The 24,541-nt window shown below is 42.1% G+C and overlaps 1 protein-coding gene across 2 annotated transcripts in view; it reads left to right on the top strand.

Moving 5' to 3' along the window:
• The window catches only part of MGA (MAX dimerization protein MGA), a 949,809-nt gene that overhangs the window by 788,643 nt on the left and 136,625 nt on the right, over positions 1–24,541 (top strand). For both annotated transcript variants that reach the window (XM_078659651.1, XM_078659650.1), the window contains exon 18: positions 12,221–12,339. In XM_078659651.1, the coding sequence (XP_078515777.1) occupies positions 12,221–12,339 (119 nt within the window). The remainder of the gene's footprint in view (positions 1–12,220; positions 12,340–24,541) is intronic.

The following is a 24,541-nucleotide window of genomic DNA, read 5'->3' as shown; positions in this document are numbered from 1 at the left end:
TTCTGCAGTCTGTTGATGTAATTGGTAGGATTTCATCAATATTCTACTTGATGTGATTAATTAAGGCCTTGGGAATGTATCTTAATCTTAAGTTTTTCTCTAGTGGGCGCTTAATTCTATATTTTTAATGTACACATTATTTGAGCCCTTATGTTTGCTAGATGAAAATTGTGACCCTGTATAACTCTAATGTAGACCTAGAAAGGGCAGTCAGTTTTCAAGCAAGCACTGGTAGATAGATTGTGCAGCACTTTAGGTAGTGTTATGGATTGGAAAACAAGGAACTGCAGGTTAATATTGGGGCACAGACAACGGAGATGCCACTTCTATTCTTAGAGGAGTGACTTGTGTTGAGAGCTGAAAAGAGCTTCGACTTCTAGTTCTGCAGATGACTTTAGCCTGATTAGCCCTGCTTTAATTCTCTTCTGGGCCTCGTCACATCATGTGATTGGCGGATTCTTTGGGAGTTTTCTTTTAAAAAAAGAATCTTAAAAGAAATATCCTCTTGCACAAGTCCTTATTTACTAGCTGTAACTTTAGTGATAGGTGCTTTATCGTGTACATTTCTCATGACCATCTCCTGCCCCCCTCCATTAAAGTATTATTGCCATCGATAAAATTGTTTCCAATTTTGTTCTACTGCTTTCTCACCAGCTACACAATGCCCAGTGTGGACTCATTTAAGTGGGAGTACAGTCTGTAGTATAGTTCCTATATTCCCAATAGGTTCTGCACATTGGAATTATATATCCTATAGATGTGACGTAGGACGTTTGTCTACTAGGTCTCTATCGAGGATCACTGACGAAATATAGACGGAAAAAATATCGACCTACACAAAAATCAACGTTGGAATATCGGAAGCAAGAATATCGACAGCCTATCTACAACATGGTAAGTACAAAAATATCTATAAAAAAAAATATCGAAGTTAAAAATATCGTAATTAAAAATATCGGGTTTATTTAAATGAAAAAAAGTGTAAAATAATGTAAATAATAATTGTAAACCAAATAAACAGTTAAAAATATTTAATGTTTACAATTCATAAATAATACATATACAATAATATAACATTAAACATATACATAAAAAATATAATATATACTTACCTAATAATAAGTTTTATTATTAGGCAAGTTTAATATTTTAATAACTTAAGTATTATAAATTACAAATACATCTACACACATCAAAAAATAGCATAAATAATTATATTTAATACATTTAATAAATTTAAAAAATTCAATATACTTTCAATATTTTTTAAATTAATAATATACTACATTATCAAAAATAATAATAAAAATTTTAAATAGATAAATGAATGAAACTACTATTCAAAGTCCCAAAAAAACTACAGTAATGATAACATTAGATAGCGTAACACTTAAAATTACTATTCCAACTTCAGAAAATGCAACAGTGGGGAAAGCGTAGTGATAAAAATTACTATTCCAACTCCAGAGGGGGCAACAGTAGGGAAAGCGTTGGATAGCGTAGGGTTAACAAATTACTATTCCAACTGCAGAGGGTGCTACAGTAGGGAAATCGTTGGATAGCGTAGGGGTAAAAATGAATATTCCAACTCCAGAGGGCACTACAGTAGGGAAAGCATTGTATAGCGTAGGGGTAAAAATTACTATTCCAACTCCAAAGGGTGCTACAGTAGGGAAAGCATTGGATAGCGTAGGGGTAAAAATTAATATTCCAACTCCAGAGGGCACTACAGTAGGGAAAGCGTTGGATACCATAGGGGTAAAAATTACTATTCCAACTCCAGAGGGGGCAAAAGTAGGGAAAACGTTGGATAGCGTACGGGTAAAAATTGCTAATCCAACTCTAGAGGGGGCAACAGTAGGGAAAGCGTTGGATAGCGTAGGGGTAAAAATTACTATTTCAACTCCAGAGGGCGCTACAGTAGGGACAGCGTTGGATAGCGTAGGGGTAAAAATTACTATTCCGACTCCAGAGGGTGCAACAGTAGGGAAAGCATTGGATAGCATAGGGGTAAAAATTAATATTCCAACTCCATAGACTGCAACAGTAGGGAAAGCGTTGGATAACGTAGGGGTAAAAATTACTATTCCAACTCCAGAGAGTGAAACAGTAGGGAAAACATTGGATAGCGTAGAATTTAAATATAACATAATTATAAACAAAATTTGTATTTAAAATAGTAAGTAATTAAATTTTTTGATGACTACATCTTTTACAAATACCCATTAATAATTAATAAAAACATAATTACAATTGAATAATTAATTAACAATAAATTATCAATAAATAACAATAAATACCAATAAATATGAATTAATAAATATTAGTCGCCAAATAATAAATATTAAACAATAAAATATTTTTCTTTACATTTTTTTAATTATTTAAAATTAATTCACAATAAAAAAATATTCAAGAATAACATTATTTTTCATACCAAATAATACTTTTTACGAAACATTGATCACCAATTTATTAAAAATATTTTCCAATTAATAAAAAACATAATTACCAATTAAAAACATTAATTACCAATTACCAAAATTCATTACCAAATAAAAAATTCATTACCAATTAAAATGATTATTTGCCAAGTAAAAACATTAATCACGTATTACAAAAATTAATTATCAAATAAAATAATTAATTACCAATTAATAATTAATTAAAAATAAAATATTTACCCATTCCAATAAATAAAAATAAATCATTAATTAATTATAATTAAATTACTTCCCACCAAATTCCCCTATAAACCCGCTACAGAAATAAACACAAACATTAATTAAAATTAATTTATAATTCGTAAAAATGTGTAATTAATTTAGTATATTTAAATTACTTCCCACCCTATTCCCCTATAAACCCACAACCCGCTCCGGTACTAAAACATAAAATTTACTTCAAAATAACATTATTAATATATACAAATAATACACATAATTTAAAACAAGTAAAATACTTAACAGAAAAAATATTACCCATACATAATAAAAAACATAATAATACAAATATCGATATTAGTATCTGCGATATTACTTACATCGATATAAAAAAAACTATATTACTTACCTTAGGGTCGATATTCTGTCCACCGATATTCTTGACCTCGATATTATGTACCTTCGATATTTCCAACACGATATTTTTGTAGGTCGATGTTTCAAACTCGATATTTTGACTGTGAACCCTCTATCGAATATATTAAACTTAATTGTGAGTTGAACAAAACCAAAAACTAATACATAGGATTTTTTGTTCTACTCAGTAATGGCGGATTTTTTATTCTTTTACCCACTCCAGACATCTATTGGAGTATTTACGGGAAAAAAGGGGTCTCTGTGAAAAGCACGACTGAGTTACTCTAGTATCTAGCGTTAAATTAGTCCCTTACCAAACATTGGGCGCCATGTAGTGTAGTTCCTATATTCCTAATAGGCTCTGCACATTGGAATAATATATCCTATTGATGTGACGTAGGACTTATGTCTACTAGGTCTCTATCGAATATATTAAACTTAATTGTGAGTGCCAGCTAGCTCAGAGGTCACTAGAAACTTTCTCGAGTTCACCAGAAGGGATTTCGTTTCTGACAACCGCATAAACATGACAACTTTGTTTCCTCAAGATAAGCTGATCTTCAGAGTCGTGGAAACAATAGATAAATATTTTACTCAGTCGTTTGTGCATGCTTCGTTTCACCAGAGGTGCAGAGAAATAGATACAGGCGTTTTCAATTAAAGTATTTATTGAACAGTCTACTGTCTCAAGCAGAAGAAATGAACTGCTACAATCGTGATACTGGTTGCAAAGTATGATGCGTACAGTAAGAAGAGTAGTATAAAATAATACTGTAAAAGCATTGAATGGTTCCTAGACCATAGATAAATACATACATAAATAACAAAGGCTAAAAAGTACTCAACTGGAGCTTCTAAAATACGCCTACCCCGATGTACCTAACCTAAGTCTAGTACGAGGGAAGAAGTAAGTGAGGCGTAGCATAAATTTAGTATTCTTTGCCAAGAATCTATCCAAGATTTCTCTTAGGATCTTCTCCGCTCCGTACCTTGGTGTAGAATGAAGGAGGCCAGTATCAGGACTCGATTTCCCAACAACCCGCAAGGGTAGCTTGGAAACACTGGAGCTGGATTTCTCGGCAAGAGAAAAGACAACATCTCTCTCAGTGGGTCTGCTGGAGGGTCGGCTTCCTTAGGCACTTGCTGTAGCAGGATGCGTCGGGCAAGTAGATAGTCGAACTGCTCCAAACCACCGTGTGTTTGCTATGGCAAGTGTGGGCAAATTTTTGACGTAAAGGTGGACATAATAACGTCATCAAAGAGTCTCAGTTCTTTGAAAACTCCATGAGTTCTTGGACAAATCAATATTCAAGCAAGGGGGAAGTCCCTAGCTGCTGAAGCCGAGTTTTGCAAGAAATCGTTGTGGATTTTCGGAACTAGTGGAAGTAGCCATGCCGTATTTGGACTGCATGAGCTATGTCTAAATATAGTTATGATTTCTATGCCTGTATAAGGATATGATGATTTATACCTATATAAGGGCATGAATCAGGAAAATTACACTAGGGTCCTAAAATGCTATACAGCAATTCACTAGCTATTTTTTTTGTTTAAACACTAGTGCAAATGTTACTAAAATTGAAAGGATGCATGCCAAGTACCTTAAGTTAAATGACAATTGGCAAGTTCAGTTAGGTAATACTACTAGAGCGAAGAACAGAAAAAGTCATTAAAAAAATGAGTTAAAAGCTATGTTTTGCCGTGGATTTACAGTATCAGTTGGTGTAAAATATTGTGGCTTGAGACTGTTGGTAAGGGTTGCTACATAATTAGTTTAGTCTATTCCATTAGTGCTTTTATCCCGATGATTTAGCCTTTGACCTGGGTCTCAGAGTGAGCGACTCTGAGACTTATTGGCCTCCAGCATCCTGCTTGCTAACCATGCCAATAGATGCATGCAGGCTCTGCAGTGGGATCTGAAGTCTCAGTGGGCTCCCTACCAACTGAACGTTTTGGATTCTATCCAGGTGTCTGAAGAGAGTGCAAACGATTTGCAGTGGTGACTGGTGGCAGGCCTTTCTCCCTACCCCACCCAGAGCTAATGTTTCTGCCAAATTCATTGTTTGTGGGTTGGTGAGTTAACCTGGGAGAGTTACAGAACAAAGGACTCTGGTCTCCAATTGAAGCCCTTCTCCACTTCAGCTAGCTGCGGTTGTGGCTGATATGATTGGCACTGAAAGCGTTCCTCCCATCAATCAAGGAAGAATGGGTGCAGGTTCTCACAGAGAACACTACCGCCATGTGCTACTGCAGCCAACAGGGTGGAGTAGGTTGTGGGGCCTGTGCCAGAATGCTTTGTGTCTTTGAAAAGTGTTTCAATCATTACCACACCTCCTTGATTGTATAACACCTTTAAATGCTAGGGCGGATCAATTCCTCAGTTGTTGTCTTGCAGACCACAAAATGCGCCTACACTCGGTAGTGGTACAGGGCATCTTCCAGCAATGGAGAGAACTGTGGCTAAATCTTTTTGCCACTTCAGTGAACGCACAATGTCAAAACTTCTGTGCATTGGGAGTTCCCATGGCAGTTCTCACTCAGACACCTTTCGCATAGACTGGAGTTTGGGACTCCTGTGCACCTTCCTACCACTGCTTCTCCTGCTCAGTTCTAAAGATTAGAAAAGACAAGGCCCAAGTCATCCTAGTAGTCCTGGAATAGGCAAGGTGAGTGTGATTTCTGCAACTCAAATATGGCTGCCTCTTTGGTCCTGTATCTGAATCTGTACAACTTACTCCTCCATGCTTGGTGATTGTATGGCAACAATTGATAGCTTTCAGTCGTCCCTCCACCTAAGCGGTTTATGCAGTACACTAGGAAAAGTTTGTTGTATGATGTTCCTCCTCATCATGTTTACAGGCACAATTAGCTAACACACATTTTGTCTTTCTTTAGCCCAGGGAGACCTTGCTAGGGCACCTTCGGGGCTGCGGTATGCTGGGGGATTTCCGCCACATTTGGTGGGATTGTCCCACCATCCGACCCTTTTGGTCCGAGATCCTGTCCCATATTAAAGATGTACTGGGCTATCTGGTTCCGAATTCAATAGAATATGTGCTACTGGGACTTAGGGACCCATTGTTGGAACATCAGACTAGAGCTAATAAGCGCATGGTATGACTGTGTTTGGGGGCGGCCAAGTTGACATTAGCAGCTGCCTGGAAAAACCCATCTGCACCGGCCATCTCGTTATGGCACGCGCGGCTGTGGTGACTCTTGAGTATGGAGAGAATGTCTGATATATTTTTGGGGAATTTTAAAAACTTCATGTTTACCTGTGGTTCCTTGGTGAGATTCCTATCCCGAGGTCTACCTTCTGCGGTCTGCCCCCCAGCACTTCGTGCATTACACCTCTTTCAAATTTAACCATTTACATATATGACGTTGTGCTGCATGGATGTTGGTCGCCACCACCGGGGGAAGGCTGGGGGGCTTGAGGGGTGTTGGGGTGGGGTTGCAGTTTACTCTTTGTTGCGACATACCTTGCATGTGGAAGTGACCTGAGTGGCATTCCTGAATAAATGTGCTTCTGGTTGGGGACGCCTTCTCTTGTAACCCTTTGGGCATTTGCTACGGACTTGCCGCACCCTCCAAATCAGTGCTAGTTGGCGAACACGAACATAGACATGGGCGGCGACCAGCACAGTGTACCATATATGACTTGGGGTTCTATAGCAATATTATCAGCACCCCCTGTGTGGGGATATGTGGCGGTTTGTCGCCTGTTCCTTTATTCTTCTCCTCCTTCTCTTCTTCTTTCTTACTCTTCTTCGCTTTCTACTTCAATCTTGAATGAATAACAAATAAAAAATGTATTAAAAAAAAAAGATTACTTGTCTGCCCTTTCGGCCTTTTTATGTCGACCTCATCATCCATCTCTTTTTATCACTTGTGATGAGTTTTAAGTACTGATCCATATGTTCCTGCCAACACCTTTCTATGCCGCAGTGGGACCTTAATTTGATTCTCAGTTTTTTCTTGTGCGCCAATTTGAGCTAATGCATAGTTGTTCCCCATGTCTTCTGACATTGAAAACAACATTCCCCTTTTCGATTACCTCAGCTTGTTGCATGAACAAATTGCAAGCTGTGTCATTCCAAAATATGTATAACAACTTTTTTCCAGTTAAACTGGTTCTTTGGACAAATGCTACCTTCCTCCTGCAGGTTGTCATTCCCTCTGTATAGGTCACTCCCGCACATTACTTGCTTTCTTTGCCCCTCCTCACCCTTGCAAGGAGGAGGAATAACTTCTTCATCTAGACCCCAAAAGAGTCCTCTGATTCTATATTGACCGCACCAGGGAACATGGGGTGAATGAACACTCCAGGAAAATTCCTACAGTAGAAGACCATCTCCACTTGGATAGTCTTGTTCAGCAAAATCTGTAATAGGCTGTCAAAGAAACAGCCACCGGAAGTCTCACACCCTCATTCCACCAGAGCAAAGGCTATTACCACTGTGCTGGCATGTGCTGCGCCAATCATGAACATTTGCCTGACTGCTACTTGGGCGTAAAAACACACGTTTACAATGCACTTCTTCCTGTATAACCAGGTCCAGCCGGAGGAGCATTTTGCCAGGTCTGTTGTTGGAAAGTCCCCCCTTTTTGACATGGTCACTCCCACTTTTTGCCTGGTACATGATGTGATTTTGACTGGCAGTGCAGTGGGTTCCTGCTAACTAGGTTCCCAGTGCCAGCTCACTTTATCAAAACTATACAATTGTTCACCCAATTGGCAATACCTTTAACACCCTCTATAATTCATCAGTAAATGGTACCTCTGGTACCTACGGCCTGAGGTACTAAAGAGGGTTCCCCAAGGACTGCAGCACAAATTGTATAACCCTAAGTGACCCCTCACCAAACTCATGCAGGGCTGCCATCGCAGGCTGCATGTTTTGGTTTTGGCAAAAGTGATAACATGACCTGACAAACATCACAGTGTGCTATGTCCCCTAACACTGCATGTAGTATTTGTAAGTGACCGCTCAAGCAGGCCTTACAGCCCTAAGGCAAGGTGTTTAACATTACATGTGAGTGCATACCTGCATGAGCAGATATACCCCTGTGCTGGTCAGTTCCATTACTGCCAGTGGAAGTAAAGAGGGAAGAAATTTTAGAACATGTGCTGGACACTGGGAAAATGAGTTCTCCAGATACATGATGGCTTCACTGAAAATAGGGATGTTTGGTATCAAACATCTCATATTCACAAACCCACCCTGATTCCAGTTGTGGATTTGGGAATACATGCACCCAGAGGGCACCTTAGAGATGTTTCCTGAAAACCTACCAGCCTCTAGTTTGTTGGCAAACTGGTCTCTGCCAGCCTACCACCGAAACAGATTTCTGACTTCCCGGGGTGAGGGCGTTTGCTCTTAGGAGTTCAGAAACAAAGCTTGCATAGGAAGAGGGTGTTCACATCCCCTCCTTAATGATGGCCTACTGATTAGCAATCCTAGGCCGACAACCTTCGAAGAACCTCCTATCTCTGAAATGCAAATCTAGCACCCTTCAGAGGAGAGGTGGCCGACCCCCTTTGTCCAGAGCCCTTAGGTGTGCCCACCGCCAGATAGTACCAGCCCTAAGGTGGCCAAACCTGATATGGGTACAACTTTGCAGAAGTGGCCGTATTTGTGTTGGCATACTTAGGAACTCTGCGACAGGGTTATGCCCACTTCCAACAGGAAGTGACCCCAAGGGTCAGTAGCCCCTAAACTCCCCTAACGCCCCTAAATTCAGTATTTATGGGAGCCCTTGGTACCAGAAAATGAGATCCTGCTGACCTGAAAGATGAAGAGGGACATGAAAAGCCACATCCTGCAAGAACTGAAGGCTCAGCAACTGAGCTGGCACCAACCCTGTCGGCATGTCTGCTGACTTCGACAATTGCGCCGAAAGGTGACTTGTTCTGCAGCTACTGAGTCCCCAAAGCCCGGGAGACCTGGCAGCACTTCACACCCAGGAACCAAGACCTCCTGGGAAGTATCGGATCTGCTTTCCTGCAGCCTGCAAGACTCCTGTGAGGACTTTGTGACTGCAGAAATCTGACGCCTAAAGACACCAATTTATCCATAGCTCCAAGCCAGAGATGAAGTGGGTCAAGAATGTCATGTGGTCCCCAGCCCTCCAGAGACCAAGTCCACCGTAGTTTCGCCCCCAGTGAACTCTGACATCGCTTGCAGACCCTGGACGCAGGCCCTCTCTACTGCAACTGCACCTGGTAAGAATCAGCTGACGCCTAATGACACCTGCACCCGTCACTCCTGGAAGAGGACCAAAGGCATCTCTACTTCCCCAAGCATTGTGCTTCTGGTGCCTAAACATATATAAAGATACGTGTTCATTTTATAAATTGGGGTGGATCTCCTTATTGAGTCGTATGTCTCATTTATTGACTAGCGTGTATATTTTCAAATGTCTGGCACTCCTCTGAGATAAGTGTAAGGCTGCTCGACGACACTACCCCCTAGAGGAGCACCTTGGAATTTCTAGAACAAGCCCATGTCTACTCATAGGGCAACCCTCCTGTACTCTTTACATATATATATCACATTTTGATATATAAAGAGCCAGCTTCATACATTGTTCTACAGGATTACCTGGTCTTGAGTCATTCCACAGATGGACCACCTGGGGCGATACTGTTTTTGGTATCTATATAAGGTGAGGAATCTGCAGTTAAAAGTATGCAGAAGAAAAAGTTACTTACCTTCTGTAACACGCTTTCCTGTAAATACTTTATCTAACTGCAGATTCCTCACCAACCCACCCTCCTTCTCACCAATTTCTAATGGCTCTGCGTCTTATGGCGAGAAGAGATAACACAGAGGTTGCTTCTGTGTAAGAGGTCTGACATCCCTTCCAGGGTGGGATGGGCGAGATGTGGGGCTCCATGAAGCCACCTAACTAGCTTGCAAGGGAATTGTTGAGAAACTCTCCAGGTCCAGTCTGGCATCAGGAGGTATTTAAAAGATGAGGAATTTGCGGTTAGGTAGTGTCCACTAGAAAGAGAATTACCAAAGATGAGTAACTTTTTTTTTTTTTAAGTATTTTTTATTTTTATTTTTTATCTATATATTAATGTTTTTACATTCATTTATATACATTTTTAAGTCTCCAAAAATGTATTTCAACATTATCTGCTATAGAGTTCGACTGACCCAACCTTTATTATTTTCTTTTTGAAGGTCTTCAGTACCAATGATTGGCCATGTGTAATGCTGGAATTACTCATGGTCCTATTTGTCTGTTGTAACTTTACATTCGTAAATTTGGCTCAACTCCACTGTTTCAGGGGGTAGAAACATGTAAGTCTACAATCAAAGTTAGTAAATTTTTTACGCACAGTGTAAGAGTAAATTAACAGTTGTAGATTTACTTCTGTCTAGATTTACCTTTATGAATAGGCTCCTATGTTCAGAACATGTGTGGCTGAAAATACAAATGTTCTGCACATTACTGCTATCTAGTGATGTGCTCCTATATTTGTAAATTCTTTTTCTTTGAAGAGGTCTTTCGAGTCACAAGGTGTGCTGTTAAATATTTCTTAGTGGGGAATGCACATGTGCAACAACTCCTTGTCAGATAGTTTTTTTTGTCCTTCTACCATTGGGTTTAGGCGTACACCAAGAGGACTTCAAGTTTGTTGTGTTCTTAACACGTTTTTCAGGCCCAAACATTCACATCTTGACATTGCTGCTTACCCGTTAATTGACGTCTGTTCGTTGTGCTTTAACAGGCACTTGCAGTGGAACAATCACAGACACTCAACGCCCTAAATAGAGTGGTCCTCTGAAGATACCACACAACCTCTTTCAGATTTCAGTTTTAGATAATGCAGACACTAGGAGGGTGATGGAATGGGCACCCTGTCAGTTTTTTCCCTAGTGCAGCTCTAAATACCTGTGGTGTGATGATCGTGATGTCTGTAACCTGTGTTTTTGTCTTACCAAAATGAAATCTGCTGCTAGTTCTTCCTTGCCATATGCTCCAAGAAAACCCTAAGGTTCCAAAGGCACTGTGCACTTTGCAGAATTAACCAGCAGACATTCTTCTAGACCCCGTAAACATTTGGAGAAGAGGACCCCTTGGGCACAATAGGTGAGCCCTCTAGTAAGGACACTGTTTCCTCAAGCTCCTCTGACCATAAGAAGGAGGACATCACGCCGACACCAAAGACTAGCGGCTCTCATGAAGACCAAGGGTGGGGTCATAAGTCCGCCACGCAGCTTTGAGACTCATACCACAAAGCCAGAGTGGTATATACGGTCCCACACCAAGGTAGAGCTCTGCTCCAACAGGATTATAATATCAAGAACTAAGCATGGATGTAAAAGATTACTCCTTCCACGAACCCTGCCTCCTTCCGCTCCTGTCAGCACTGAGAGAGGGTTTCAGACTCTTCCATTGCTCCTCCCAATGGCGTCCACCCACACCAGTCATTGAGCTCCACCAGCTGTAAGTGTGTTGCGTTGTCACACCTACTCTCTAAGCTGGTACCAAAGGCATCACGAAGCCGACTGTAAAGATCCTGTTGTGTTGTTTTGCCATCAAAAAGCGTCCAGTTCAACAAGACAAAGAGCAGGCTTTCCTCCTTCTGTAAAATTGCTAAAACGCTCTATTGCCCTATTGCCTTACTGGTTTTAGTGAGCTTTAGTTCTCCATTCATCACCTTCTTCTGGCTAGTAAACCCTCTGAAAAGGAATGCTTTCAGTACCCCAGTTCTTTGGCATTAGTTGCCTCCAGATCATTGAAACCGTTTGGGTATCTCCATGAAGAATCGTATCTGTTAACCGAAAAAGGAGCTGATTTGAAGATTCTGAAATCCGGTGAGTTCCGTCTGCTGCAGGGTATAATCTAAAGGATTTAGTCTGTGGTTTAATAATCTGTGTAAAAAGTAAATGATTTTCCTCCTCTTGCATATCTTATTTCTGCAAAAAATGCATTCTTACCCATGCCTATACATTTGGGCTCTGGTCATCTGCAGTCCATTCCTGCAAAAGTTTATCTGCGTCTCAATTTTGTCTCATGATGTAGCCTTTAATCACTGTATATTGTCTACTATCTCAGCTTGCTAAAGATAATTTCTCACTCTTTTTTAATATATTTATTTTTATTTTCTGTCTATGCATTAGAATGAATTTGCGAAAGATGACGAGGAGCAAGTGGACATCGAAACTGTGGAAGAGCTTTCTGAGAAATTTAATATTGCCCGCCTCAAGGCAAAAGCCTACATTGAATCTTCGAGACAGCAGTAAGAATCTATTTTCCCATGGGTCCATAGCACGGTTCATAGGGTTATGTTATTATTTTGATGAACGTAATATATTTTTGGTCTCAGAATGCAAAACTCTGTTGCTTCTTTATGGCGAAGCATTTGTTTGTTTGAAGGAAAGACTAGTGTCACTTCCAATGTTCATGCTGTTCAAATGACCGAATAGGCTGTGCCAGCCACATCTTGCATAAATAACAGCCACCAGCCACATTTTCTATACATTGCATATATATCCCTGACAGACATACTGATGATGAATGTCTTTAATACAAAAAAAAGGACAGGTCTCTTCACAGCCTGCTGAGGGATCATTTCAAATCCCCCCTCCCCCCCCCTACCCATTGCATAGTTAAACAAGCATTGGCATAGCCAATAGGTTTTGCCTTTGGGACCTTTTACGTGTTTAGCCATGCAGCAAATGAATACACAGGAGGAAGAACACTGAAAAAAACATGCAAATATGCTAAAAAAAAAAGAAAAAAAATATATAGCCGGCCTCTGATGAAGCTTCAAAGAGACTCTTTTGTTTTTCATGCCTCCACAGTCAGGTGCTATTAGGAAGATATGATCAGGTGATAGAGATCTGAAAGCACACGCGCTGGGATCTGCAGCACGCAGGAGAGGTGAAAAGCAAAGGTCTGGCTCTAAATGTGACCGGTCTACATGATTAAGGCGCTTCAGGGTCCACAGCTGCCAAGCATTAGCAACTTCTAGACCTGTTTCAGGCCAACAATAAATAAATGTAAATATTTCTCAAAGAGTTTGGCTTAACGTCCCTCAAGGAGCGCTATGGCTATTTCACCAACTCACAATTTCAGAATTGAAGCATTTTCAACATTATTCACAACAAAGTCAATGTTGTTAATCCTTTATTTTATGCAGAGTGCAACCACTGACAAAGCCAATAGTCCTGGTTTGTTTTAGGAGTGATGTCAGTTCTTATAATAGATCTGGATGCATTAACAGAAAGAGGCATCAAAACACCAGTCGGGCGGCACACTGTGCTAAACACATATGTGTAGGTTACCTGTTTAAATCACACCCTTAATTGCACAGGCCACGCCCCTTTGAGAGCGCCCCACCCCTCCTGTTTTTTCATCCGACTTAAAGATCAAACTAGACACATCCATAGGAGCAAACGTCATCAGGGGAAGCTTGTGCCACCCGCAGTGATATCGTCTAAAATAAACGCTACAAAACTTGCAGTGTGGAAGGTAGCACGTATTTGTCCCTGGAGATTCTCTTTTTGTCTGACTCTCCAATGACCGTTTCGCCTGAAATAGACATGTTCGCCAGCAAAACATCTGTGGCAAGTAAATAAGGCATGCATTATGTTGCCTAAGCAAATACATAAATAAACAATGTGCTACATGTCCCCTTCTGTGTTAGATGTTAAATGAAACAGATTGAAAGAACTTCATTCTCAAGGTTGCGAAGTTTCAGTGTTTTTACCGCTGCTACAACACATGAGCAGCCCCTAAGGGAGGTTGAAGAAGCATTAAAGAGCGCGCCATGAAAACACACAAGAACCTGGCAAAGATGTGTGACAAATGCTTGCTGTATTCTGACTAGTCACTAAAGGAAACATATCTCCTGCAGTGCCCTGGGCATTCTTTTTTAGTATTTATGACAGGAAATTGCTCGAGCTGAAGCAACGGGTCCAGCACATTTTTAGATCTCGCCTGGCATTAGCAGCACGCATGCGCTGCTCTCGCCATAGGAGGTCTTCTTGTAATCAATACGGTTTCGAAGTTTAGTGTAGGCTCCGCCCCCTGTTTCTATTGGCTTGCGTCATCCTCCATGCTAAACGCTGGCTTCACATTGTAATTGAGGTTACCACCCTGTCCACGTTTAGCCCCGCCCACCAGGACTGGATGCTTTACTTGCGGCATGTTACTATCTCCTTTAATTAGAGGGTGAGGAGTTTTTTTTGTCATTCCGGCTGGAGTGCGGTGCACGCTGTTTATTTAGTGTCATTACGGCTTGTTATTTATTCATTTTTACTTTACATCGGAGCGCTGTGTCCACTTTAGGGACACCGTGCTCTGTTTATTTATTTTATACTGGATGCCCGCGCTCCTTTAAATATTCGCGCCTAAGCTTCTTTTCTCCGTAGCACTTAAATACTGCTACTTAATCAAATATCGATTGTGCCCGATTACGCAGAGTACAGCTGCTTTCTGCAGCAAGTAAAGGCATTGCCTGAACAGCAAGGCTTTTCAAGTGCTCCTCTCTAATCCCTGCTGTTTAAAGGGTGTGTTGCTGCAATAGGATTCTGTCTGTCTTGAACTTTACAGTCTCTGGGACGTTTACTACTGTAAAATCCTTAGCTGGGTATAAATTGCTGTCAGCGGCGAAGGTCCAGAGCTCGGCGACAAAATATCTAGCCTTCTGACAAAATATCTGGCCTTCCATTACAACTTTCAAAACTGGCCTTGTAATGCTGTGACTGGCCTTCTATTGCTGTGACGTGTGTGAGAGAGCTTTTGGGGTTCGGCGTGTCTGAGCGCTTGTGAGGACCGTACCTCAGTCTGTGTGTGTCATAGTGGTGATTAACTGTTCATGTGTTGTCCATGTGTGTGTAAGACAAAGAGAGATTGATTCTATCTGTCGGTGCCTGTTGTACGTGTTGGTAGAGTTCAGCGTCCTCCAGCCTGTGTGTGCAGGAGCAGTGATGACGTGTGAGATGTTCTGCGCGTGTGTTTGTAGTGTTAAATGTGCCCAAGTATACTTGTACTCGTGTATTTGTGTACAAACTACACTGCTCAGGAATGTGATCACAAACAGGGGCTCGTTGCCTGCTTTCACAATCCCCCTGCTAACTGCTCACCCCCTCCTGATGAAATGTCACCCGTCTTTCCCCCACCCCTCGCCTGCCTTCACAGCCGGGAGCGCAGTCTCGTAACAGGGTGCTTGGCAGTTGCCTGCCCTGCGTGGGTCAGGAGAGGCGTCTGCGCACTTAACCCCCTCCCTGTCTCCTATTCTTTCTCTCTCTGTTACTTTCATCGCTTGCTATTCTCATTTTCTCTCTCTGTTCCTCTCACTTTCGGCCCCTCTCCTCTTCTCATCTTTCAGTTACTCTCACCTCTTTCTTTCCCTCCCCCATCATGCTATATTTTTCCACTCTCCTTCCTCATCTCTTTCTCTCTTCTCACGCGTTCTCTTCATTTTTCGCTAGTCCTCTTCTTTCTAACTCCTTCTGTCAGTCTCCTTCTTTTGGATGTCCTTTTCACCCTCTCTGCCCCACACTTCTATGGCACTCTTTGTCATCTTTCATCTCCATCCTCTTCCCTCTTTTTTCTCTCCATTGCATATTGCGCTATTTCTTTCGCAGTCTCTCGGTACTTTCCAATGCTCATTGTCTTCCCTTGTACTTTCTTTCTCCTTTATTTGTTTTGTTGCGTGCCTATGTGTCCCTTGGTCTGTGTTGCTCCTCCGTCTCACTCTTTCTTTTGCTCTCCGTTCTATTCCCTCTCTCCTCCCCCTCTTTCTTTCCTGTTCCGCTGCCAGTCTTCACTTTTCTCTCGATCCCCACTTATGTCTCCATTCTCCTCGGCCCATCTTGCTGCTGTCTTTCTTTCCCATATCTCCCCGTCTCTCTGTCTCCATATTCTTTGATTTCTCTTTGCTCTTCTTTCCGCGCTCACTTCCAGCGCCCCTGTTTCTTCATTCTTCACTGTCTCTTCGCCCTATTCTTGCTTCGGTCTTTCTCTCTCTCTCTCTCTCCTCTGCCTGGCTTTGTGTCAGTGGGAATGCTGTGATTTGGGAGGCAAGCTCGCCTGCTCAGTTTTTCCAGACCCTCATTTGAAAGGAAGAAAGTAATGTCAGAATAAGAGTCCTTCCCGCCACATACACCTTCCTTCTCTTCCGTCAGTGTGTCACCCTGTTCGCGCGCGCGTGGATGTCTGAACATGCATATCGCAATCACTGTGTGGCAACGTATAGTGCCTCTCACTTTATCTCTAAACCTGCATTGTACCTGTCACCGTCTGTCTAAAAAACACGCATATCTCCTTGGAACGTGCGCTTCTCTCACCCACAGTGGGTCATCACTCCTTTATTCTCCCCGTGTGTTACGAGGTGGCTTAAAATCTGCGTGTCTGCATGTTTGTGCCCCACACGTAGATTCCATTTACGTGTTTATAATAATTTCTGTGTGGCCATTAGTCTGTCCATGAGTGTCTGAAGTTGTGCAAGTGTAAGTGCACCCATAGATGCCAAGGTTTCAGATTGCTATGAGTGACATTTTCAAAATGTGAATGCAATTATGAGTGACATTTTGACGAGTAAGAGTGACACTTTCTTACGAGCAAAAAAATCAAGCAATGAAGACAGGGAAACATAAAAATGTCAGAAATGAATCAGACTGAGATACTGTAAGATTTTAAAACTGGTGCAAACAACTGAGGTGGCTGACCCATAATTACAATGAAATTATGAAAATGTCACATATAGCCATCTGAAACCTTGGCAGTTATTGGTAGACTGGCCTGTACTCTCACTTTGGAGAATGCCTGACCAAGAGTTAATGAACGCCTTTGCCTCACTTATGCTTCAGTCCTTCTGAAACAAACAGATGGATTCAGGAGCAGAAATCGGAGCTCTCAGCCGGCAGGGCCCATTCAGCTGTATCCTTACTTAACAAGCATTGAAAATGGAATAGGTCTCGCCTATGATTAAGTTAAAGCCATTTGCTTTGCTAGTCGTATTGTATTCTAGCTTTGCATTATTTAGTGTATATTTGTGATAAGTTATAGTTGTATGTAGTTAGAATTGTTTTGTTAGCTGTGTAGTAGTTTAAAGCATAGCGTTAGTAGGAATAGAGCAGTGTTTTTGATTTGGGAGGTGAATGAATAGAAGAATAGTATGTGTTAATTGCGTATAGTGAGGGTTACAATAGCATGAGGCGGTCGAAAGGGGCGAGGCGAGAGCAAATATATGCACATATCACAAATATACACTAAATAATGCAAAGCTAGAGTACAATACCATTAGCAAAGCAAATGGATTTAACTTAATCAAGGCGAGACCTATTGCATTTTTAATGCTTGTTAAAAAGTGCCCCCGGCGGCCATTGGAGTATATAACGCCAAGCCCTGATATGGTTCTGAGAGGGGCTACAAGCACCGGGCAGGTGAACAGCAGCGCAGTTTTTTGTGCTGGGAATGTTATTTCATGCAGAAGATTGCACCAACAGGGAACCAGAGTAGGCCTCTGGCTTGGTATTTAAGAAATCCGCTGCTAGCGTTTCCTCGCTGTATTTTAAGATGTTAGCCATGTGTTGTCGCTTATGTCACCACAGGCAAAATGTACCACAAAGCAGACAATCTGTTTACTTTGCACGCGTCTACATAGGTCTCTAACATTTTGTGTAATAAATACAAGGTACCTAAATGTGCTTGTTTCTTATGGTGACTTTCCGGCGTCATTGGAAATAATTGACAGGGTCTCAACTGAGATTTTAAAGATCACAATCAAACTTGCTTGTGCGTGCTCCTGTTCCAGTTTCCACCCTTCTGTGACTGTAAAGCAATGTTTTACACATAGGTGTCTCGACCAACATCCAGTTTTCAGTTCAGAAAAAATTACATTGCATTCTAGGTGCAACGCTGCAACTTAGTGAAATATTTAAATATAAACAAAATTGATTTAATAAAAAGTGTTCGCACAGAAGAACAAGCGCGGCCGCGAAAGTGAAAGCGGCCTTTGGAAACATGATACAGACCACATGGCGCCCTGCACGCTCTCTCAAGGTGGATGCCGCCACACGCACGACTGTCAGAAAAGTGCAGACCGATTCCAGAAGGTCATCTAGAGCAGCGCATGTGTGCTGCACTAGGCTCAACCCAAAAAAGACATTCCAACCATACCTGCCATGTCCTTTCATGCCAAGAGCTTCACCATAAGAGTGTCATAAGTGTAAGGCCTCCTAGTATCCTTTTGGAAGGAATGTCTGAACTCCGTCAACATTATGGACTTGATCTACAGGCTGTTTGATGGCAAGGAATAGAGAAAATGTTTCTAGAAACTAAAAAAACTGTTGACCATATCATTTTCAAGAATGTTCACATCATCAAAGCGTCAGTCATTGAGTTATGTTAAGTTACTGAGCTGTTCATCTCGGTCTCTGGCAATCTGTTGTGTAAAGAGGTTCTTTACAGAATATGATTCTGTTTAGAGGTGTACATCTAAAGATGGATCAAATTCATGACATACTTCCACTAGGAACCCAATCTCCCGAAAGACATATTTAAGAGAAGGATACAGCTTTACATTCCCCGCTCCATTAGCTTCTCCAGTGATGAGTTTGTACCATTTGAGTTTTCTAGAAATTCAAAACGTTGGTTTTGTGAAACCCCCTGGCACCTAGGACTTAGTCAATTTTGCCAACCTGAATCAGAAAATCAGTTGTACTGCAACCGTTGATCAATGCACTAAGCAATATTTGAGCAAGATTTATTTCAGGTAACAATCAGCCCAATGAGGCATCACAGGGTTTGTTGAACCCCAAACCCTCTTTCAGTAAAGGATTACGCTCTCGAACTCGAGGGCTACATTTTAAATATGTATTTAAAACAGAATCCTAGTCTTGTGCTCATGATAGGAATTGTAACTGCAATGAAGGCAAATATAACGGCAGCAGTAAAGTTCACTGAAAGCGTAAAAAAGAGTAACCACTCTAACACGGCTGCTGTGATAACTCTATAGCAATCCTAGGCTCATACTCCTACGTCTAAGCACTAATCTAATTCTAGCACACTCGAAAATGAAACCTATTTGACTTTCAGAGATGGTACACACTCACATACATGTTTGCACAATAGATCTTGTGTTTAGTGCTGCCTCAAGTTCTGTTGTTCCTGGCTCCTGAGGCCACTGCACTCATAAGTCAGCAAGCAAAAACTAAATGACTCTCATCCCAGTAACCTTCGTTCGAGATCTGAGATATGATTCTGTACGCCCTGCCAATGTGTTGCCTAGCATGAAGATTCCTCTCAACCCTTCACTCTTGTCTTCATATCATAATTTCCTTGTTAGAAATTATGATCAAAAGCATTTCATTGAAAGAGTCCTGGTGCCCTTTCGCTTATTTTTATTCTAAGAGATTGCTTTCTTTTTGAAGTAACAACAATAAATTAAACTAGTTTTCAACCTTGTAGAAACACTTAGAAATCGATAACTAACTAATTTAAAATGATTCAGTCCACATTTAAAATAGATAATTCACAGACAGCGTGTACCTTGTGTGAGAATTGTGTGGTCTTGAGGCAGAAGCCAGGACCATGAGTAGAACGCTTGCGATTGATTTTAAAAATTGCATTCACTTTGTTTTTAAACTAACTTTGGCTATCCCTTCGACACCCTGACTAAATATTGGGCTACTTTCCTTACCTGCGGTGCCCTGACCCACATGAATCGGCATAATTGCCCAACGGCCGCCATCTTGAGTGAGGAGCACGGCGAGCAGACCAGTGCTCGGCCACTCCCGCCCTCGTCACTATAAAATGGTACCCCCCCTCCAGGAGGCGCAGCGGACGGGCGCGCCGGTGGGGCGCCAAAGGCGAGCCCGTCCGCGTCCGGCCGGGGCCAGGGGCCACAACCCCTGTATCTTTTACAGGGAATGTTAAGAGCTACAGCTCTACTGAACTGATAAGGTTAAGAACACAAGCTAAAGCGACATGTCAACATCTTTACTATCCCATAGATATGCCTATGCAGTGCTTGCATTGTAACGCTCAGCTTAAACCCGCGCCCCTTTCGGACAAACAACAAGCATTTAAAATGTACCTTCTTAACTGTAGGTCCTTACCTAAACACTGTATAGAAATATCCTTATTACTTGAGGAACTAAAACCGGACGTAGTCTTTCTCACCGAAACGTGGTTAACCCCGTATTCGGAACCTGAGTTAGTACAAGTCCTGTCGCAGGGCTATCAAATAGTAAGGCTCGATCGGCCCAATGAGAAGGGAGGCGGCTTGGCAATCATATATGTAGGGACCACTATGCCTGCCGATGCCTCCCTAACACTTTCACTGACTGTGAAAACATGTCTTTCTGTCTTGAGTTCTCCCCCAACATTAGCTTCACTGGGGAGCTTATCTACCGTCCACCAGGACCCGCCAAACAGTTTTATGGATCATTGCCTTCGACGGTTGCAGATCTTGCCATCCAATTATACGCTGCTAGGCGATCTGAACATTCATTTTGATGATATAACTGACATCGCCAGAGAGTTAATTGGAGATTTTTCCGCTTTACAGGTGGCCCAGCTTGTTTTATCCCCTACGCACACTAAAGGACATCTGTTAGACCCGGTGTTCAGCAACTGCCCTAATTTGAAGGCAGATCCCCTGATTGCTCTTCCCTGGACAGATCACTTGCTAATTCCCCTCGTTTGAGAGACTCACAAAATCCCGGCCCTAACACCTGTAGTGCGAGAAGCATGGAACTGGTCAAAACTCCCGCTGGACCAATGGACACACGAGTTAGAAACTTCAATACCACCAATGAATCAGGATCCTTCGATAGCTAATGATATGTTTAATAACTGGATTAAGAACTCTTTTAATGCTATTCTCCCTACCAGGAAAACTACCTTAAAACGATCTAGGATCACTGCCCCCTGGTATTCGGCTGAGCTACGGGAGAAAAAATTTCAATGCAAAAGACTTGAAAGGAAATGGCGTTTGGGGTACGCTGAGTTGGATAAAACCATCTACAGAGAGGCTATCAGAGCCTATAAAAAAGATATAAAGAGTGCCCAATCTATACATTACACACACAAAATCTCTGAAGCCGGCTCCAACTCCAAAGAGATCTTTCAGATCGTGAAAAGCCTTACTAAACTCCCACTACCTCCGTTAACCGACTATAACCCACAATCCCGGTGTGAGGATCTGGCGGAATTTTTCTTCCGTAAAATCGATCTCATATACTCTTCCTTCCCGGCCACAGATCCGACCGCTCCGGTGGACCTGCTTCTATCTTCTTCACAGGAAGCTAAGCGCAATCGACCACCTGTGCTAGACGAATTTCCCTCGTTGAGTTACGAAATACTCACCACTCTAATGACGCAAGTGAAATCAGGTTCACCCAGTGATCCTGCCCCTCCTCGTACTCTGGTCGCCGCCACCCGCACCATTCTTCCTACTTTGTTAAAAGTACTTAATACCTCAATTTCCACAAGTATCGTTCCACCGGCGTGGAAACAGGCCATGGTGCGGGCATTTGTGAAAAAATCCAATTTGGACACCAATAATTACCGCCCGATCTCTTTGCTTCCTTGGGCTGGCAAAATCTTAGAGAAATACATAAATGGCCTCTTGACATTCTTTCTTGAGAGCAACCAGCTGCTTGACCCCTCACAGACGGGTTTCCGCCCCAAACATGGGACGGAGACCGCTCTGTTGGCGGTCATGGAGGAATCCAGAAAAATCTTAGACCGAGGAGGATCGGTGGCAGTCATCCTCCTTGATCTAAGCGCTGCATTTGACACGGTAAATCATAAAATCCTAGTGCAGCGTCTTCTGGATATAGGAATATCTGGCAGAGCTCTGGAATCGTTCAAATCTTTTTTGAGCGACAGAACCTTCCAGGTATATGAAGATAATGCCATCTCCTCCAGTAAACCTGTGGGCTGTGGAGTCCCTCAGGGCTCACCGTTGAGCCCGACGTTATTTAACGTCTACATGAGACCGCTGGCTGAGATCGTCCGTCCATATTGGATTAAGATCATTACCTATGCGGACGATACTCAGCTGGTGGTCTCTCTGGCCCAAGAGAACGGCTCCCCAGCCAGGGTGGATCTGGTGGGTTGTCTGGAGAAAGTCAAAAGCTGTATGACCACGTCTTGTCTCAAACTCAATGGAGACAAGACTGAGCTCATGTTGCTGGGTCGATCTGCTCCAGCCTCCATCAACTCGATCTGGCCATCCTGTCTGGGTCCACCACCGGCACCCAAGGATACCATCAAGAGCCTCGGAATTTGGTTAGATAGGTCTCTGACATTTGACTATCAAGCAACTAAACTGTCTGCCATCTGCTTTGGTCTCCTTAGAATTATTAGAAAGATCCTTCCCTTGTTACCTTTTGAAGCGAAACAAACTGTGATACATGGCCTGATCCTATCCCGTTTGGACTTGGGGAATGCCCTGTATCTAGGAGCCCCTGATTTTACCTTGCGTAAATTGCAAATAATTCAAAACTGTGCTGCCCGGACGCTATTGGAAATCCCTCGTAGGCTATCTGTTAAGCCCGGGCTGAAAAGCCTACTTGGCTCCCCGTTAGGGAGAGAATTAGTTTTAAGTCCCTCTGTCTCGCCCATCAGGCATTCTGGGTTACTGGCCCGGCAATCAACCTCTCCATTATCACTCCGTATCACCCTAGTAGACAGTTGCGTTCAACCCACGCCATTCTGGCAACAGTGCCTAAAATTAAGAGAATCAGAGCAGGAGGCCGCTCTTTCTCCTTTAATGTGGCCAAGATGTGGAATGCCCTTCCCCAATATCTAAGGTCCAACTCGGAACTGACCTCTTTTCGTAAGCAATTGAAAACGTTCCTGTTTAACAAGTAGAACTCCTTCCAGGCCTGTACTGTCTCATTTAAATAGCACTTCAGTCTCAGCGCTTGGACACCTCAGGGCAGCTATGTGCGCTTTACAAAAACCATTTTCATTTCATTTCATTTCATATAATATATTCACGTAAGCTTGATAATCACATTGCGGAACATCATAATATAAACTAAATGTGCGTTATATTGCTCCACTCTTTTAGCACTCAGTTAATTCTACTTATTGGCATTTTGAATGATTGACTCTTGCATGTGACTCAGTCAGAGGAATGTCCACAATAAAAAAGACATTATATTCATAATAATGTAAGATTTACACGTGTATTGAGCACCAATTAAGGACTTACCTCGCAAATGGTTATAGACCCAATTTAATTGCAAACACGGATTCTCTATTGACTCCTTTGTGTGTGTGTATACAAATAGATCCCCTTAAAGAAGTTCATACAGAATGCAGTTAATAAATTGGTGTAGGACATTTTTTTGCCCTTTACCACCAATCCGGTTTCCAAATCATGCGAGCAGGAGGAGATAAACGTTGTTCATGATGATTGTCCTAATAACACTCCCTGTGCATGACAGACATGTTATTCCCTTCTGATTGAGATGTCCATTGCACATATTTGCGAAATAGCAGGTTCGAGGCATATGCGCTGCAGATTACACACTAGTGCATAGATCGCCATCTGGTGGTGGGCCCGGATGATTACACTTTGTTGTTGTCCTGGAAGACTCTTTGTATGGTAGATGACTCCTCCTGTGGAGCATAATGCGCATGGGCATTGACTCCATCTTCAGATTGTTTTTTTCCGCCATCGGGCTTGGATGTGTTTGTCGCTCGGTCCCGTTACCGTTCTCCTTTCGACGCCCATTTCTTGATTTCTTCCATCAGTATCGTTTTCAATCACGATTTCCTTAAAACTTGCATTAAATAAGCCTGCACTTCTCGATACCAGCGATCCTCGGGCCGTTGGGCCCAACTGCGCCATTGGTCCTTCGGCTCATGGAAAGAACACCCTTCAAGAAGTGCCCTCAGTGTGGACACAAATTCCCCCCACACTGATCTACATGAGGTGTGCAATTGCGATTCTCATATTAACATGACTAGAGAATCTGGATTTCATTAAAGACACGGAGGCTGACATTATGCATTTTCCTTTAATGCAGACCCAAGCAGCCGCATACATCACAATAAGCAAGGTTCTAAAACAGAATAAAGGCAACAGATAAAGTCCATGAGACAATAATAATAAGCCTCTTTTAATTGAACGAAAGGCAGTTCAAAAACGAGGAAGTTGAAACGACAGAGTCCAAGTTAATCTTCAGAAGTAGAACAAGTGGAGGATTTCATCGATTAGGAGATAGATGAAGTAAGGAATCCATCAATGATAGTGATAACAGAACAAGCAATCAAGGGTTATCTGAAAAGAGAAGGAAATTAGATTGCGAAAATAATTTGCAAAAATTCAAAGATAATACGATAATAGAATGCATTACAATCAAATGTTATCAACAAAATTGTCAAAGTAACATCACCACCAAAGGGTGGGAGGGAGGGATAATGTCAGCCTCTGTGTCTTTAATGAAATCCAGAAGTAATGTTAATAT

Source organism: Lissotriton helveticus, chromosome 9 (assembly GCF_964261635.1).
Source record: "Lissotriton helveticus chromosome 9, aLisHel1.1, whole genome shotgun sequence".
Taxonomy (NCBI): Eukaryota; Metazoa; Chordata; class Amphibia; order Caudata; family Salamandridae; genus Lissotriton; species Lissotriton helveticus.
Note: the sequence above shows the minus strand (reverse complement) of the source record. Positions and strands in the feature narration are given on the sequence as shown.